The sequence below is a fragment of the Microcebus murinus genome, chromosome 6, assembly GCF_040939455.1.
Source record: "Microcebus murinus isolate Inina chromosome 6, M.murinus_Inina_mat1.0, whole genome shotgun sequence".
Classification (NCBI taxonomy): Eukaryota; Metazoa; Chordata; class Mammalia; order Primates; family Cheirogaleidae; genus Microcebus; species Microcebus murinus.
In genome coordinates this window covers 1,146,284-1,165,544 of record NC_134109.1, presented here as the reverse complement: position 1 = coordinate 1,165,544, position 19,261 = coordinate 1,146,284, and the positions used below count along the sequence as shown (strand labels likewise).

The window sequence follows — 19,261 nt, the reverse complement described above, 5'->3', positions numbered from 1 at the left end:
TCTGTGCCCCAGAAGGAAACTTGTGAAAACCCTTATCCAGTCTCCCCTCTTGCTCTATGAAGCCCCTTGGGACTCTCTTGAGAGGCCTGCCCTGCTCTGCAGACACCTCAGTAGTGGAGGAATTAACCTTCCCATGTTCACTTAGTGTGTGTGTGTGTGTGCGCGCCTGTGTGTGTGCATGTGTCCAACACCATCAGAGTCAACATCTACACTAAATGTCGGTGGTGTTTCTCTGCCCTTGAATTGTGTCAGATATAATCGATGTTGTGAACCTGAATCTGGGACACAGATAACCACAGGGTCTTTTCTTAGGATGCTGAGTCCATCTGCCTCTAATCAGAGTTAGTCAGAGAACATCAGAGTTAGTCAGAAGTGTTGATAATTAATGCACATTTGGGGACAGGAGAAAGTGACTGGAAGCCCCTCTCTTCCTTTTGTGTAACTGAGAATATTTTCTCTCATTACCACAAACATATCTAACTCAGAGACTGCAGAGGGAAGCACAGAATCATGAATTCAGAGAAGTTCCCCAGAGGAAACTGTTTTATGGAGAGGAAGCCACATCCCTGAGAGAAAACCAGTCATGCCCCTCCACCTGCACCTGCCCTGGGCTGACACTGCTCATTTTGTCTCGTGCGCCCCCTGCGGCCCTGCAACCCCCGCAGGAGGTTTGTGTCTGGGCTCTCAATGATGTCCCCTCACTGTGTCTGTAGCGCAGTAGTACAGTGCTGTGTCCTCGGCTCTCAGGCTGTTCATTTGCAGATACAGCGAGTTCTTGGCATTGTCTCTGGAGATGGTGAATCGGCCCTTCACAGCGTCTGCATAGTTTGTGCTACCACCATCACCATTAATGTCTGCGACCCACTCCAGCCCCTTCCCTGGAGCCTGGCGGACCCAGTTCATCCAGTAACTACTGAAGGTGAATCCAGAGGCTGCACAGGAGAGTCTCAGGGACCCCCCAGGCTGGACCAGGCCTCCTCCAGACTCCACCAGCTGCACCTCACACTGGACACCTGCAAACACAGACACATTCTGGTCAGAAACTGCCACACACACCCTGTTTCTCTCACTCACATCCGCCCATACACCCAGTGTCTCTAGTTCTCCATGAATTACCTTGTAACAGAGGAACAAGGAAAACCCAGCTCAGTACAGACTTCATGGTGAGTCTCTGTGTTCAGCCTTGATCACCAAATGGAGACACCCGGGAATGCTGGGGCTGGGGCTCCTCTCCCAGAGCTGCAGGGTGAGGGCTGGGCTGGTTTTCATCAGCAGCGGGAGGGCCCCATTTGCATGTCCCCTGCTATATAGCAAGCTCTGGGGTGGGACACCTTCAGGAGAGGGCAGGGCCCCATGACACATGTAAGTTTCCTAGGAAGCTTGTGGAATGTATTGTGAGAAATGTGTTTTATTATTGTGAGATTGATGTGTGATAGACGCTTAGTATACATAATCTTATTTTATTTCTGTACATGGATGTGGATCATGTCATGTAGGTGTCCAAGTTTGCTATGTTTTTCATATGTAAATGTACACCCAGAAACATGAAGGAGCTAAGAGGTGTGTCCAACAGCTCATGTCTGGGCACTTCACTGCTGGACATGCCTGGCCCACGAACCTACTCCACCTGGGAGCTCATCATGCATAATGAGGTTTGAAAAAACCCTTTCTTTAATGAGATAATGGATGGCTCTTTATTCTTGTTTCCGCCCAAATTTTGCAAGTAGTTTCATTCAGGTATCTAGGAGCCTCTGAATTTTGATGTGTGTTTTCCATCTCTCTGTAACTCTTTCTATATGAAATAATACACTTTTGTTTGTGATATGTTCAGTGATGTATAACTGAAATATTATAATCTTCTAAAGTGTACAGTTTGACAAATATTGGCATAACCTTCAGCATGGTAAGGAAGATGTTAAGTGAAAAACCTTCAACATGTGCCATCATATTATTTCACCTGCCCACCCTGCCCTTCTCCCACCAAGTGCACAGTCAATACTGACCTTGCCCAGGGCATTTACATTATGTTCCACTTTATGTCATTGATGGAAGTGGAATCCTGTGGTATTTTCTTTTGTTTTTTGGCTTATTTTACTCATCACATTAACAACTAATTGTGAGTTTATCATGGTGTTGCATGCATAAAACATCTGTGGATTGTAATGGTAGGTAGCATCCCTTTGAATGAATTTGCCATGACTTGTTTACCTATTAGGCTACAAATTGACATTTAGTTTTTTTTTTTCACTTTCTGGGCATTTTAAATAAAGCTGCCTCTGAGCTTGGAGAAGTACAAAACACCATCCAGTTAAACTGGAGACGCTTCAAATTAAAATGTTTTATTTAATACATCAGGAAATTGTAGTTAGAGACCACTGTACATGTGCAAGGAGTGGGGGTAGAAAATGAGTTCCTACTTAGACAACCACAACTTACCTGGTCCTTAAATAAGCAAAGGCATTGGTCCTTGATGGCCACATAAGACAGAGATTACAATTCAATGCACCTAAATATAATTATGTATTTAGAGAACTATTATTTTCTAATTATACATATTTCTATTAATTATATCTAGTTCTACATCATCTATTTGTTATATACTAGTAGAATAGATTTGATGGAGGGTATCCAATGGTGATGTTTCATTGAGACAGGAAACCCCTTCCCCAGTCCCTCCCCCCTCTGTATCCAGCTGCCCTGAGGCCAGAACCTGGACAATGCTGTCAGGGGTCCCTGACCCCCAATGCTTGTCCTGCATGCCCCTGAGGAGAAGTTTGTGTCTGGGCTCTCACAGAAGTCCCATTATGTGGTGACATGTCCTCCTCACTTTGTCCAGGACAGTCATACTTAGTGGTGTCCTTGGTGGTCATGGAGCTCACCTGCAGGTAGGACTGGTTCTTGGATGTTGATCAGGACACGCTGACTCAGCTCTTGAGGTACAGGTTGTAAGTTATGCCCCCTCATCATATAAGTTCCTGACCCACACCAGTCCCTTCCTCTGGGATGGGAAGACCCAGCCCCTGCAGTAACCACTGGGTGTGATGGAACATCCAGACACAGCACAGTTTGGGGAGTCTGCTGGGACATCCTGAGTCCTGAGACTGACTCCCAGAGTACACCTGGGACAGGACACCTGGGGACAAGGAGGATCTGTCCCTGTCAATCATGCATTGTCACAACCATCTCCCAGACCTGTGTCTCACATCTGAGACCCTCACCTTGGGGACATAGCACCAGATGAAGAAGGAAAGCCAACAATCTCATCTTTTTCTAGACCACAGCTCTGACTTCCTCAGAGTTCACAGCCCCATCTGAATAGAGATCTGTTTGTTCTCACAACCCCAAAGTGGATTCTGCACTAAAGCCTGACGAGGTACATGCCTGTGATTGAGCCTGTTTTTCTGAATAGAGAGGGACTGAGTTCAGGCTCCCCTAGTCCTTCGGAGCCCCATAGGTCATTTCTTCTTGGGAACTTAAGTGGAGTTTCATGTTTGGATAAGACATTGCTTTTCCTGAGAGGGGTGTTGGTATCAGGTCTAAGGTTAGTCCTACCCCATAAACAAAATGCTGCTACCTGCAATCCCCTCCTGCCCTTTGTTGGCTCCAGGCCAACCTCCCCATCCAGGCAGGCTCTGGGACTTCCCCCTCAGTGGTGAGCACAATGAAGCTCCTACTCTCTTCCTCTGGACCTTTTCTCAGACGTGGGTCTCATCTCCCCTGGAAGCTGGTTACCTTGTTACACTGTTGTCACCTGAGTCTGAGGCATGCCCCATGTTACCTCATTCTCTGCATTGCAATCAGATCGGACATCGTATGGTGAAAATACCAGGTGTCCCGATTGTGCTCATCTATTGCACATGCAAAACCATGCTTTTCTTATTTATTTTATGAAATTGGATTCATATCCCACATAGGGTACCCATATGTCTATGGATGGAGAGCAGAATTGGGTCATCCTAGTTCACCTGTCCCAGGAAGGGTTGGAAACTCTGAGGCCTGCTCACCATACAGCTCCTCTGCAGGCAGGCTAAGGCGACTTTGGTGAGATTTGCAAAGGTGATGATCATGGTTACAGGGCAGGCCTGCTCTTCTCACATGCTAAGTGATTTCTCCTATAGATAACATTAATGAACCTCTGGGAAGAGAGTCCATGTTTTCAATTCTACTTCTAAGAAATGTACCTTAGACATGACAATATTACCTGAGTATAAATTGCTTTAGAGAAAAGTTATCATGATTCTTTTGTTTCATCCCAGAGAACATTAGTTTCTTGTCTGATAGTTGAATTTTGGTGTCAACTTGAATGAAAAGGGGATACTGACATAGCTGACAAAGGATTACTTATTCTCAGTGTTTCATAAGGCACTGAACCCCCATCTGTTCCAAGGCAAAGTATATCAGGAGAGACAAATGATATTGGAGGTTATTGGTAGTTATGGGAGATGCAGAAACAGCTGAAAGAGTGAGCTCATGAAGGAAATTGGTTGGGAGTGATGTCTTTGGGTGGTCCAGAGAGAGCTGAAAGACAGGAAGGGATTGCTGAGTAACTGAGGGATTTGACTTGGAGTCTAGGGCTACTCCCAGAAGGCTGATGCAGCATGACCTTCACAGGGAAGGGAGAAGGGAGACAGTGCATTGGAAAGAGATAGGGGATAAAAACTAAGTGATCATTTTGAAGCACTGTAAATAAGACCAATAGATTATTGAGGACTTATATAAGATGACAAAGAAGAAGAAAAAAATAGTGATCATTGGTTGGGAGACCCTTGGAATGGGTGATTGGTATGAATGTTGGAAGAGAGCAGTAAGACGTAATAAAAAATATTTAAAAAATGATAGAGACAGCAACACAAAAATAATAAAAACTTTTATATCCCACATGTAATGGTGGTTAGATTGTCTGGACAAAATCAATATGTAAATGTTGGACAGAAAAAAATACTCCAGTCCCAAATGGACTGAACACAAAGACACATCCACTGAATGTTACTTCTGTATGTGCACATTTGCATCTCATAAAATTTTGAAATAGAAGAAAAGAAATACAAACAGCACCCCATCCAACCCCAGCAAAATACATTTTATGTTCAGTACACAAGAACATACTCTAAGATAGACCATTTGTGAGCCCACAAAACAAATCTTATAAATTTAAGAACATTAAAATTATACGCCTCATATTTTCCAACTAAAATGGTATGAAAATGGAAGTGAATGAAGAAATATTATAAAACTGAAAATATATGGAAATTAAACCACCCTTTGGAGAACAACCAATGTGCCAAAGAAGAAACCAGTATGGATTTAAGAAAATATTGAGACAAACAAAACTGGAAATACACAAGATGCATTCAAAGAGCTATAAGATGGAAGTTTATGGCAATAAAATTCTACATTAAGAAAACAAAAAATATTCTAAAAAAAACCCCACTTTATACCAAATGGAAAATAGACAAAAAACCTGAGTAACTCCGGAGTTATCATAGGGAAGGGAATAATGTGAATCAGAGTGGAACATACCACCTATCCAGACTGAATCACAAAGACAGAAAAAAGAGCGGAACACTAAGTCATAAATATGTTGAAAGAATAATCAACAACCTCTCAACCAAGGAAATCACAAGATGAGATAATTTCACTGCAGAATTCTACCTAATATTTTAAGGACCATGAGCCATGATGATTCTGAAATTTGCCCACAACATTGAAGAACAAAAAACACTACTATACTTATTTTAGGAGGCCAGCATTACCCTGATTTTAGGCTGTAATAGGACACTCTAGGAAATCAAAATTATGAGCCAATAACTTGATGCACTTGATGTGAAAATACTCAAAAATTTTAGCCAACTTTTTTCAATAGTATACGATCATTATTATACCCTAATCAAGTTGACTTTATTCCTTGATGCAAGGAGTGTTCAACATATGCAAATTAATCCAATATATCTCTCTAACAAAATGTGAGATAAAATGATGTGATTATAGCAAAAGACCCACAGAAAGTGTCTGAAAAAAATTTCTTTCATTCATGATAAAAACTCTCAAATATAGTGCTACAGAGAGAGTATCTCAGCATATTAGAGAGCATATATACATATTTATAGATTATATTATACCCAAAAATGAAAAATCGATATATTTACCAATACAATTAGGAAATTGGTAAGGATGCCCACTCTCACCATTTTTATTCATCTTAGTACTTAAAGTAATAACTAAAGAAATTAAGAACAAAAAGAAAAATGACATTAAATTAAAAGAAGTAAAATTATCTCTGTAAATGTTATGATAATTTTGTATGAAGAGGTACTATATTATCTATATTTTCTTTATCATTTTACACATATAAAACCCTAAAGACTCCACCAAAAACATTAGAAGTATAAAGTCAGTACACTTGCAGTATATATAATCAACAAACAAAATTGTGTTCTTTCAACAAACATAGCATTCAAAAAGGAAGTTAATAAAACAATCTCATTTTCAATAGCAACACAAGTAATAACATTTTTAATAATAAATTTAACACAAAATCAAAATATTATTATGATCAGAAAACAGTAAAAATGAATTTAAATATGAGAAATTTAAATGGAAATATGTCCTATGTTCATGGATTTAAAAAAATGTCCATAGACATAAAGTAATCTCCAAAGAAACTGCTATGAATGCCTCAATGACATTCTTAACAAAAATAGAAGGAAAATGCTAAAATTTATGGAGAATGACAAAAGATCCCAAATAACCAAGCAAACTTGAGCAAAAAACCAAAGTGAAAACATCATATGTACTAACTTTATATTGTAGTACACAGCCATAGTAATTGAAAAACATTGCACTGGGGTAAAGGGGAAAATACTGAGACCATAGGAATGTAAGAAAGACCTCAGAAATGAACTTACCCAATACACTCAGCTAACATTCAATAAGAGAAAGAATACTCAACTGGGAAAGCATGGACTCTTAAATGAATTATTTTGAAAAAATTGGATATCTAAATTCCCCAGACTGAAACTGAACCCCTATCTTACACCATACATAAAAGTTAACACAAAATGGATTAAAGACAAACACAAGATCTAAAAACATGAAACTTATGGAAAAAAAAATAGGGGGCAATCTCCTTGATGTTGCTGTTGGCCACAATTAATTTATGGGTATGACACTAGAAGTACAGGTAATAAAAGAGCACATAAGCAAAGGGGGAATCATCAAACTAAAATGTTTCTGTTCAAGAAATAAAATAAGTATTAAATGAGAAGGTAACTAAAAATGGGAAAAATTACAAAAAATATGTCTGACAGGGGTTAATGTATTTTATGTATATATGTGAATAAAGTAGCATAAGAATAATAGTGATAAATAAATACCAGGATTAAAATGTGAAAATTCCTGGGAATATATATCTTTATTTTCTTTAATTTTTATTTATTTCAACATATTATGGGAGTACAAATGTTTACATTACATATATTGCGTTTGAACCCCCCCGCAGTCACAGCTACAAGCATGTCCATTCCCGAGACAGTGTACACTGCACCCATTAGATGTGAATATACCCATGCCCTCCTCTCCCCTCACACCTGCCAAAACCTGATGAATGTTACTTCCATATGTGCACAAAAGTGTTGATCAATTAGTACCAATTTATTGGTGAATATATGTAGTGCTTATTTTTCAATTCTTGTGATAATTCACTTTCAAGAATGGGCTCCACCTCAATGCAGTATAATACAAGACGTGCTTGTTCACCACTGATTTTGGTAGCCAGTTAGAACTCCATGGTATACATATACCACATTTTATTAATCCACTCATGTATTGATGGGCACGTGATTTGTTTCTACATGTTTGCAATTGTGAATTGTGATGCTGGAAACATTCAAGTACAGATGTCTTTATTATAGAATGTAATTTGTTCCTTTGGGTAGATGCCCAGAAGTGGGATTGCTGGATCAAATGGTAGTTCTACACAAGGTATCGCCATATTACTTTTTATAGAGGTTGTAATAGTTTGCAATCCCACCAAAAGTGAATGAGTTTTCCTATCTCTCTGCATCCATACTTCTCTTTTTTGTTCTGAGTCTTCATGATAAAAATCATTCTCACCGGAGTTAAGTGATATTGTGGTTATGATTTGCATTTCCCTGATGATTAGAGATGTTGATCATTTTTTCATATGTTTACTGGCCATTCTTCTGACTTCTTTTGAAAAGTTTGTGTTCACGTCCTTTGCCCACTATTTAATGGGGCTGTTTGTTTTTTTTATTGCTGATTTTTCTGAGTTCTATAAAGATTCTAGTTATTAGCTCTTCATCAGTAGTACAGCATGCAAATATTTTCTCCCATTGTGTAGGTTGTCTATGCTCTAGTATTAGTTTCTTTGTCTATGCACAAGCTTTCATATTTGACCAGGTCCATTTATTTATTTTTGTTGATGCTGTGATTATCTTTGGGGTCTTCTTGATAAATTCTTTGCCTAGGCTAATGTCTATAAGAAAATTCACAACATTTTCTTCTAGAAATATTATAGTTTCCTGCCCTAGGTTTAAGTCTATTATCCACAGTCAGTTGATTTTTGTGGGAGGCGAATGATGCACATTCTATTTCAGTCTTCTATATGTGGTTATGCAATTTTCCCAGCACCATTTATTGAATAAGGGTTGTTTTCCCCAGTGTATGTTTTTTTCTGCTTTGTCAAAGGTCAGATGGCAATATGAGAATGGTTTTATATCTGGGTTCTCAGTCATGTTCCATTGGTCTATGTCTCTGTTCTTGTGCCAGTGAATTGCTGTTTTAGTGACTATAGGCTTGTAGTACAGCTTGAAGCCTGGTAAATTGATGCCTCCCAATTTGTACTTTTTGCTTAAAGATGGTTTAGCTATACAGGGTCTTCTCTGATTCCATAAGAAGTATATAATTTTTTTCCTACATATGCAAAAATGATATGGTATTTTAAAAGGGACTGCATTGAATCTGTAGATAACTTTGGGAAGTATGAACATTGTAACCATGCTGATTCTGCTATCTGTAGACATGGTGTAGTTTTCCATATGTTTATGTCCTCTGCTGTTTCCTTTCTTTAGTGTTTCATTGTTGTTCCGGTGGAGATCTTTTGACTCTTTAGTTAAATATATTTCTAGGTATTTTTGTTGTTCTTATTTTGACTGTTATTGAGTCTTTGATTTGGTTCTCAGTTTGACTGTTGTTAGCATATATTACTGCTACTGATTTGTGTATATTGATTATGTAATCTGAGCCTTTGCTGAACTTATTTATCAATTCCAATAATCTCTTAGCAGAATATCTGGGGTTTTCTAGATACAAAATCATATCACGTCCAACAACCAAGAGTTTTACCTCTTCTGTGCCCATTTGGATGCCCTCAATTTCCTTTTCTTATCTGATTGCTCTGGATAGGACTTCCATCACTGCGTGCAGTAGAAGTGGTGATAGAAGGCAACATTGTTGGTCATAGTTCTAAGAAGATATGCTTTCATTTTCTCCCCATTCAGGATGATGGTGGCCATGGGTTTGGTGTATATGAATTTTATCTTTTCAAGGTAAGTCCCTTATATGCCTTTTTCATTAAGCATACTTATCATAAATGGGTGCTGAATTTATAACTCCTTTTCAGCATCTATTTAAAGTATCACATGGTCTTCATTTTTACTTGTATTTATGTGGAGATTTACATTTATCTATTTGCGTATGTTGATCCATGTCTGCATATGTGAGATGAAGCCCAGTTGGTCACGTTGGATTATTTTTTTGATGACAACCTGAATTTAATTTGCTAAGATTTTATTGAGAATATTTGCATCTATATTTTTAAAGGACATTGGTCTGTAGTTTTCTTTGTCTGTTGAGTTCTTTCCTGGCTTTGGTATGAGGGTGATGTTGGCTTCATAAAATGTATTGGGAAGGATTCCTTCTTACTTGATGTTGTGGAATAATTTCTGCAGGATAGGCACTAGTTCTTTGTAAGTCTGGGTGAATTCAGGTGTGAAACCATATTGCTCAGGACTTTTTCATTAGGAAAGTTTTTATAGCTGTTTCAATTTAGGGGTTCAGTGCATTCAGGGCAATCTGCGTGATTCCAGAGCCCAGTCACTGTGGGTGGACTAACTCCTTGAGAGATGGTGTGAGATGACCAGTATGCCGATTTTTCTATATCTATTTGTTCATTCTCCCCTTACCTTCCCCAATCCGTGGCTGCTGAAAGTGACAATTTACCCAATACACAGAGGCATCTATAGATAACGAGTCACAGACCTTTCATTTTGGGGTCCTGAAATGGACTGAGGGGTGCTTGGACTGTGAGCTCCTGGGCCTCTGGCCCTCTCTGGTGCTGATTATCTGGTGACTCCAGAAGAATATGGCAAACACCAATGTAGAGGACATTAAACCAGCTTGAACACCTCTTGACAGAGACTTGGGATCAGTATCCTTCTGCCTGGCATGCTTAAAGTTATATATCCAGGGCCTAGGGATGGACCCGAGGCCAGATCCTGTACACCAGGGCATCTATTGCATTGCCTGCGGGGACATTGTTGACATTTGTGAATTACTCTCATGAGGTGTGGGTGCCGGCAGGGGCAGATAAGGGGTGAGAATGCAGAGTGGGTCCTAGCTGTGTTGTGCTTGTGGGGCACTGCTCCTCCCATGGAAGGACTATACTCCAAGCTCAGGCTGGGATTCTAGGCAGTGAATCTCCCAGCTAGCTTCACAGTCCATGGGGGAGCTTGGCTGACTTGAGGTCCTGCCTGCTAGCAGAAACCCAGAGAAACCACAGAATAGGGGAGGATGGTAAGTAAAAAGGCATGCTTCAGACTGCCAGACTGTGGGTCTCACACAGCTCCCACTTCCATAAAAGGATTTTTTTAAAAATTGGGGCCATGTCTGCTGCCACCCCCAGCCCCCAGAAGCTTTGCCCAGTGGTCAGGAACAGAAATTTAACCCCTGATAATAACATTTGTGGAGCTTGAGGCCAGGCTCATGCAACCCAGCCCTGCCCAACCTCTCACACCCACCTGGCCTGCTGAGGTGGAGGATAAGGACACACCTGGAAATCTGAGGATCCCACCCATCTCCAGGGGCATCACAACACTTTTCCTGAGGAATTAGAGGTGGTGGCAGGACCAAATAAAAATATTGCTGGTTACTCCTCCTAGGTACTGCCACCTACTGAGAGGGAGGTCAATCTGCACACCCTTTTACTGCATTTAATGATTTGTAAATTAGTAAATGACATCATATAGATTGTGTCCAATTCTCACTCACAAGCACCACCTACTTGCTGGAGGATTAATCTTGGTGTATCATCATCTAAACCAGCGGTCCTCAAACTTTATAAACAGGGGGCCAGTTCACTGTCTCTCAGACTCTTGGAGAGTGCACGTTATGGGCCTGGGACGAGTTGGCTGCTAAGCAGGACAGACAGTGGCAGAAAAAACACCTGGTGTGCTGGATGAATGCCTCAGTGGGCTGCATGTGGCCCGTGGGCCATAGTTTGAGGACCGCTGATCTAAGCAAACAACCAATCAAACAAACTCCAAATATAAAAAGCAGAAATTAATGAAGATCAGAAATAATCATCTAACAAACTCAGGAATTATCAAGAATCAAAGCAAAAGGACATCCAGGAAAGGGGATACTAGCTCTTTAGCAATGAATACCACCAAAATCAGAACACTGAAATGACAGATGAAGACAGATTTGAACATGGATTTTAAGAAAGCTCAATGAAATGCAAGATAAAATGTAAAAACAAAACAAAGTGACCACAAAAACTATGCAGGAAATGAATAAAAATTCTACTAAAGGAATTAAAATATTAAAGAAATATCAAACAGTACTTCTGAAAATGAAAACTCTAATCAAGAAATCACAACGTACAATGGAAAGCCTCAAGAAGAGGTTATATAAAGCAGAAGAAAGAATCTCAGGGCTTGAAGACAACATTTTTCAATTCAACATGTCAACTACACAGATACAGAAGAGAAGTAAGAGAAAAGAGAAAAGGCTTCAAGAAATGTGGGAATATGTGAAAAAGCCTAATGTCCAAATCTTACACATCCATGTGGGTGAAGAAGATAATACACAAGGTTGTATAATCTATTTGAGGGAATAATTGAGAAAAATTACTCTGACCTTGCTTGAAATCTAGATATCCAGTTACCAGAAGCTCAAAGGACTCCTGGGAGATTCATTGCAAAGAGAAAACACCACAACACACAGTCATCAGACTAGCCAAAATAAACATGAAAGAGGCCCTCCTATGAGCCATCAGCAGTACTCAGGCAACAGTCACCATGAGCTTTTTGTGAGACTGAGGTGGCTTCAAGTGTTACCTGGTGCAATCTGAGCTACATAGGCCATGAGGGATTGTCCCCATCTTTCCTCCCACTACCACACCCTCACTGCACAGACAGGAATGGCAGAGGGTGAGAGACTTTGCCTGACAATGCAAAGAGTTCTCCTGCGTCTTACCCAAGTGCTTCAAGCAGTACCATCAGGAGTCTGCAAGAGTCACAGCATGAATGTGCCTGGGGTACCTCCAGTGGTGATACGGCTGTAGTGTCCAAAGATTTAAATCACACCACTTGATTCCCTTTCAATATCTGAAAAGACTTGTGAAGAAGAGTGGGTTAAAATGAGCACAAACTGTGATGATTAAAAAAGTACCTAACTCTTCAATGCCCAGATATTGACAAACACCCACAAGCACCAAGAACATCCAGGAACACAAGATCTCACTAAGTGATCTACACAAGGCAGCAGTGTCCAATCCTGGAGTGATGAAGATTGTGACCTTTCAGGTGAATAATTCAAAACAGAGATACTGAAGAGTCTCTGTGAACTTCAAGACAACACAGACAAAAAACTAGAAGCCTATAACATAAAATTAACAAAGAGATTGAAATAATTTTTAAAAATCAAGGAAATATTTCAGAGCTTAAAAATACAACTAACTAAATGAGAAATGCATTGGAGTCTCTCAATGGCAGAATTGATTAAGCAAAATAAAGTAAGTATTAGTGAGCTTGAAAACTGGCTATTTAAAAATACACAGTGAGGCCAGGCATGGTGGCTCACACCTCTAATCCTAGCACTCTGGGAGGCTGAGGAGGGTGGATTGTTTGAGATCAGGAGTTCTAGACCAGCCTGAGCAGTAGTGAGACCCTGTCTCTACTAAAAATAGAAAGAAATTAGCTGGATAACTAAAAAAAAAAAAAAAATATATATATATATATATATATATATATATATACATATATATATATATATATATAAAAATTAGTTGGGTATGGTGGTGCATGCCTGTAGTTCCAGCTACACAGGAGGCCGAGGCAGGAGCATCCCTTGAGCCCAGGAGTTTCAGGTTGCTGTGAGCTAGGCTGATGCCATTGCACTCTAGCCCAGGTAACAGAGTGAGACTCTGTCTCAAAAAAAAAAAAAAAAAAATACACAGTGAGAAGAGAAAAAAGAAAAAAAGAATAAAAGGGAATAAATTACAGTGACAACATCTGGAAAATAGCCGGAAAATGGCAAATCTAAGCATTATTGGCATTAAGAGGAGGTAGAGAGAGACTCCTCAGAAAATATAGTCAAAGAAATAATACCAGAAAACATTCCAAACTTAGAGAATGATATCAATATTTGGGTACATAAGCCAAGTCTTAAAATACTCAAACATATTAAAATCACATAAAGTGTTTTCCTTGACCACAATGGAATACAACTAGAAGTAACTAACAAGAAGATCACTGGAAACGCACAAACACATAGAAGTTAAAGAACATGCTCCTGAATGACCAGTGGGCTGATAATGAGATTAAGAAGAAAATTTAAAAATATAAAAAATGAAAATGAAAGCAGAACATATCAAAACATATGGGATAAAAAAAAAACAGTAATAAAAGGAAATGTTATGGCAATAACTACCTACATCAAAACAGTTGAAACACTTCAAATAACCTAACTATACATCTCAAAGAACTAGAAAAATAAGAGCAAATCAAACCCAAAATGAACAGAAGAAAAAATAATAAAGATCAGAGTAGAAATATTCATTCTGTGTTTTAGTGCAGCATCATCAGACTTGACACCCACACTAAATCTCCACCTTCTCAAAGTGTCAGCTAGGATACGTGTCGTGAGCCTGAGGCTGGAATGCTGACCACCATAGGGTCTCCCTTCTCAGGCTTAGGATGCTGACTTCTTATGCCCCGACATGCAGTCAGCACTTTATTCTGTTTGCTGGGTAGAAGCAACTTTCACTTCCATGTGCTGTGCAGCATTGTGTTGTACCAGACAAAATCTTTTATTGATTTTCGGACTTACTCTCAAGGGTTGATAATTAATTTAAGTCAGGGACAGGACAAAGCAACTAGAAGCCACTCTCTGCCTTTTGAGCAGGTGAGAATATTTTCTCTCATTACCACACATATATCTAACTCAGAGACTGCAGAGGGAAGCACAGAATCGTAAATTCAGAGAAGTTCCCCAGAGGAAACTGTTCTGTGGAGAGAAAACCACATTCCTGAGAGGAAACCAGCCTTTAAACTCCACCTCCACCTGCCCTTGGCTGACTCCGCTCCTTGTGCCTTGCATGCCCCCTGGTGGCCTGGTGCATCCCCACAGGAGATTTGTATCTTGGCTCGCACTGAAGTCCCCTCACCATGTCCCTAGCACAGTAGTACACAGCCTGCCATGTTCTCGGGGCTGACCGTGTCCTCGGCTCTCAGAATGTTCATTTGCAGATACAGTATGTACTTGGCATTGTCTCTGGAGATGGTGAACCGGCACTTCACGGTGTCTGCATAGTATGTGAACTACCACCACTATTACTGATTCTTGAGACCCACTCCAGCCCCTTTCCTGGGGCCTGGTGGACCCAGGTCATGTTGTAGCTGCTGAAGGTGAATCCAGAGGCTGCACAGGAGAGTCTCGGGGACCCCCCAGGTTGGACAAAGCCTCCCCCAGACTCCATTGGCTTCACCTCACACTGGACACCTGCAAACACAGCCACATTCTGGCTGAAACTGCCACACACACCCGCTGTTTTTCTCACTAACATCCACCCATACATTCATGTCTCTAGTTTTCCATCAATTACATTTTAACAGAGCAACAAGGAAAACCCAGCTCAGCCCAGGCTCCATGGTGAGTCTCTGTGTTCAGTCCTGATCACAGAATGAGGACACCTGGGAATGCCGGGGCTGGGGCTCCTCTCCCAGAGCTGCAGGGTGAGGGCTGGGCTGGTTTTCATCAGCAGAGGGAGGGCCCCATTTGCATGTCCCCTGCTATATAGTGAGCTCTGCAGTGGGGACACCTGAGGGAGGGCAAGACTAGAGAAAAATGGCATGACTGTACTGTGATTAATAGTTAGCTCATGTTCACTTTTGTAATATACAAACACATATAAACCATATGCTGCAGGTATCAATTTCATGTACTTTACAAATGTAAATGTAACACTAGATGTATATAGAAGTTGTGTGGTATGTCCAAGCACACATATCTGGGAAGATTTAGGCTCAGTATCTGGGCCTATAATCCACTCCCCGGAACCGACTGCAGACCATGCTGGTTTCTGGATCCTTGATTCTGTAATAAGAGTATAAAGAAAATATTTGCCTTCCCGTTTTTACCTAAATAATATGTGCAAAATATTTGGAACACACAGGGTCAATGCAGATGCATTTTCAAGTATCAAATGTTTTACTTATTTTTACCTATTTGTCCATTTCTCCTTTCCTAACAATTTATTTAATTGTTCATATTTAATCATGTATAATTCATGTATAGTTTCCCTAACATATTTTAACTGTACAAATTAAAGGTATTGACATTACCGTCACCCTGTCTGTGATATTGAGGAAATCAATTTCCCTCAATGTTTACACTTGTCCTTCTAAAATTTCTCTTACTTTTCCCTTCCCTCTTCCTGTCCTTACTCAGGCACCTGCTAATATATTTTATGTTACTTCAGTTTTCACTCTGTGTAGTGGGTAATAGTGGAATCATGTAGCAGGTAGTTTTTGGCTTATTTTACTCACAGTACATACTGTGGATGCAGCCATGCTGCAGTGTGCATGAAACACTCATTGTAGTTAATGATGTAGTGTCCTAACGTATCATTAGGATCTGGGTGACCACAGACTGGATGTTCTGGGCCTGCTGCCTTCCATATAGCGGGACAGAGGTGACCATTGTGCTAGCTTTCCTCCATTCAGATTCTTTAACTCTCTCTTGCCTCCCTCTAAAGACTTCACCAACAGACTCCTACAACTGATAAATAAATACAGCAAAATCTTAGGTTACAAAATGAATATACACTATAAGTAGTATTCCAATATCAGCACACCAAATAACAGTCAAGATAAGAGTCAAATAAAATACTTAATAACATTAACAATAGCCACAAAGGAAATAAAATACCTAGAAATTTACTTGACCAAGGGGGTGAATGATCTCTTCAAAGAGATCTATGAATCATTGAGCAAACAAATTGCAGATGATATAAACAAATAGAAAAACATATCATGCTTATGGATTGGTAGAATCTACTTTGTTAACATGTACATAATACACAAAGTGGTTTACAGAGTAAATGAAATCCCCATTAAAATACCAACATCATAATTCATAGATCTAAAAAAATAATTCCATGCTTCATTTGGTATCATTTAAAGAGCCTGAATAGTCAAAGGAATCTTTAGCAAAAAAGAACAAATCTGGAGGCATCACCTTACCAGACTTCAAATTATACTATAAGGCTATAGTAACAAAACCAGGATGGCATTAGCACAAAAATGGAGACATAGACCAATGGAATGGAACAGGGAACCCACATATAAAACCATATACATACAGACAACTGATTTTTGACAAAGCAGACAACAATGTACAGTGGGAAAAAGAATCCCTATTCAATAAATGGTGCTGGGAAAAGTGGATAGCCACATGCATAAGAATGAAACAGGATGTATATCTCTCACAAAAATTACTTCAAGGTACATAAAAGACCTAAATGTAAGGCAGGAAACCATAAGAATTCTAGAATCAAATGTTTGAAAATCTCTTATAGATATCATCCTAGGCAAAGAATTTGTGACAAAGACCCTAATAGCAATTATAGCAACAACAACAATAAATAAATAACTAGGACTTGATTAAATTAAAAACCTTCTGCAGAGCTGAGGAAATGAAGTGAGCTCACTCAAGCAAGTGAGCAAAGAAAAGACAAATAACCCCATTAAAAAAGTGGGCAAAAGACATGAATATAACCTTTGCAAAGGAAAATAGAAAAATGGCCAATAAACCTGAAAAAAATTCAATGTTATTGTCAATGAAATGCAAATTAAAACCACAACCACTTTACCCCAGTTTAAATAGCTTTTATTAAAAGTTCAAAAAGAACAGATGGTGGTGTGGATGCAGAGATAAGGATTGCTTATATACTGTTGGTGGGACTTCAAATTAATACAAACTCGAGGGAAAACAGTATGGAGAGTCCTCAAAGAACTAAAGTAAACCTATCATTTGATCCAGCGCTCCCACTACTGGGTATTTCCCCAGAGGAAAAGAAGTGATTTTATCAAAAATACAATTGCAATTTAATGTTTATTGCAGCACAATTCATAGTTGCAAAGATACGGAATCAAACCAAGTGCCCATCAATTCATGAGTGGATTAACAAAATGTGGCATATATATACTATGGAGTACTACTCAGTCATGAATAAGGATGAATGAAGGTCTTTCCACCAATTTGGATGGAACTGGAGACCACCAACCCACATGAAGTATCTAAAGAATGAAAACACAAATATCACAGATCTCACTACTAAATTGGAACTAACTGACAAGCACATGTTTGCACAGAGGTAAGTAAGACTCACTGGAAATCAAACAGGAGGGAGAGAGGAAGAGGGTATGCATGAAATCCTGCCCTATGTGTACAATGAACACTATCTGGGTGATGGGCACACTTATAACCCTGGCTCTAGCATAACAAAATTGATACATGTAACCAAAAACAATCACATAATATGTTGAAGTAGAAAATAAGTAACTTTTCAGAAATTCTTGATCTTCCATATCCAAAGATAACCCACAAGCACTTATGGCATTATGGGCCACTCCAGGAAGGGCACAGGCATTAGCACTCTAGGATTTGGTGATTGAAAGGACCTTTACTGCCTGATTTTGTAGCCATCTCATCAGCAGGGCCCACAGGAGACTGCAAACCCTCTCACGAACTTAATTTTTTACTGCTTGAAATGAGGACCCATCTGTGTCTCCAAGTAGACATGGAAATTACTCAAGCATGGAAATCTCTTCTTAAAATGGACGGTGCACCTCATTTCCCACAAGAATCTCCTATGATGAAACAGGAAATTTTGGAAGAAATCTTTTGTGAATCCCATGTGGTTTAGAGACAAATCCTTGTTCAGTACAGGAAACTGGTTCCTTCTTGATAACAGTGGGTATGAGAGTAAAAACAAGGAATAATTTTGCTCTCCATAGGAAGGAAGAGAACATAGGAGAGGGCAGTCAGGAGGAGCAGAGGGGGAGGATGAGGAGGCTCTTGGACAAATTACCATCTGGGGTAGGCACTTCACACAGGAGAGACTCAACTGCAGGGTGTTGTGTCATCATGCTGGGGCCACAAGGACACCATTCACAAGGACCTTGTTGCCACAAAGCAGTGCTCAGCACACTGAGGTTTCCATCTGCAGGTCTCCCTCATGCCCCACAGGTGTTGAAGGTGACTCTGTGGGAGACTCAGTGGACACATCCCACTTTGTCAAATCAATCCTATTCTCTCAGCTACTAATGGCCACTTGCATTTGGAAAGTGAGTCCATGCCCAGGTGACAGCAGGAGGGTCCCAGCAATAATGGTGAGACAGTCCCATCAATCCTTCTCAGGTCCCACAGGAGCCACAGCCTGGGCCACACCCGAGCTCCAGGTAAAGGGATCGAGCCCCGGAATTTGGACACAGAGACCACATCCTCCCTTTTCTAGAGGGAAGAAGGAGAAAAGGAAGAATTCAAAATAGAACCTAGGGAGGAATAAAAAGACCTTGCAGAAATAGATACAACTGAATAATTTTTGGATGAGGAATGTACAGTTTTAAATGAGAATAAAATTTGAAATTGTTAGGTTTTATGAGACACTGGTCATGTCCCAGGTCCCTACATGTCCTAATCTGAATCCCAAAGACTGTCGCACTCAGGGAGTCCCATT

At 39.9% G+C, this 19,261-nt stretch overlaps 1 long non-coding RNA gene and 2 gene segments (V, D, J or C); 1 reads left to right on the top strand and 2 right to left on the bottom strand.

The window, feature by feature from the left end:
• The window catches only part of LOC105861104 (immunoglobulin heavy constant mu-like), a 701,862-nt gene that overhangs the window by 298,434 nt on the left and 384,167 nt on the right, over positions 1 to 19,261 (bottom strand).
• LOC105860823 (uncharacterized) overlaps positions 1 to 19,261 on the top strand; it is a 207,887-nt gene that overhangs the window by 11,477 nt on the left and 177,149 nt on the right. The window contains exon 2 of the long non-coding RNA XR_012919594.1: positions 9,519 to 9,566. This is a non-coding gene — a long non-coding RNA (uncharacterized LOC105860823). The remainder of the gene's footprint in view (positions 1 to 9,518; positions 9,567 to 19,261) is intronic.
• LOC142871406 (immunoglobulin heavy variable 3-74-like) lies at positions 685 to 4,067 on the bottom strand. The segment is given in 3 exon segments: positions 685 to 1,116; positions 2,793 to 2,897; positions 4,005 to 4,067. Coding segments are annotated over 3 exon segments (600 nt in total).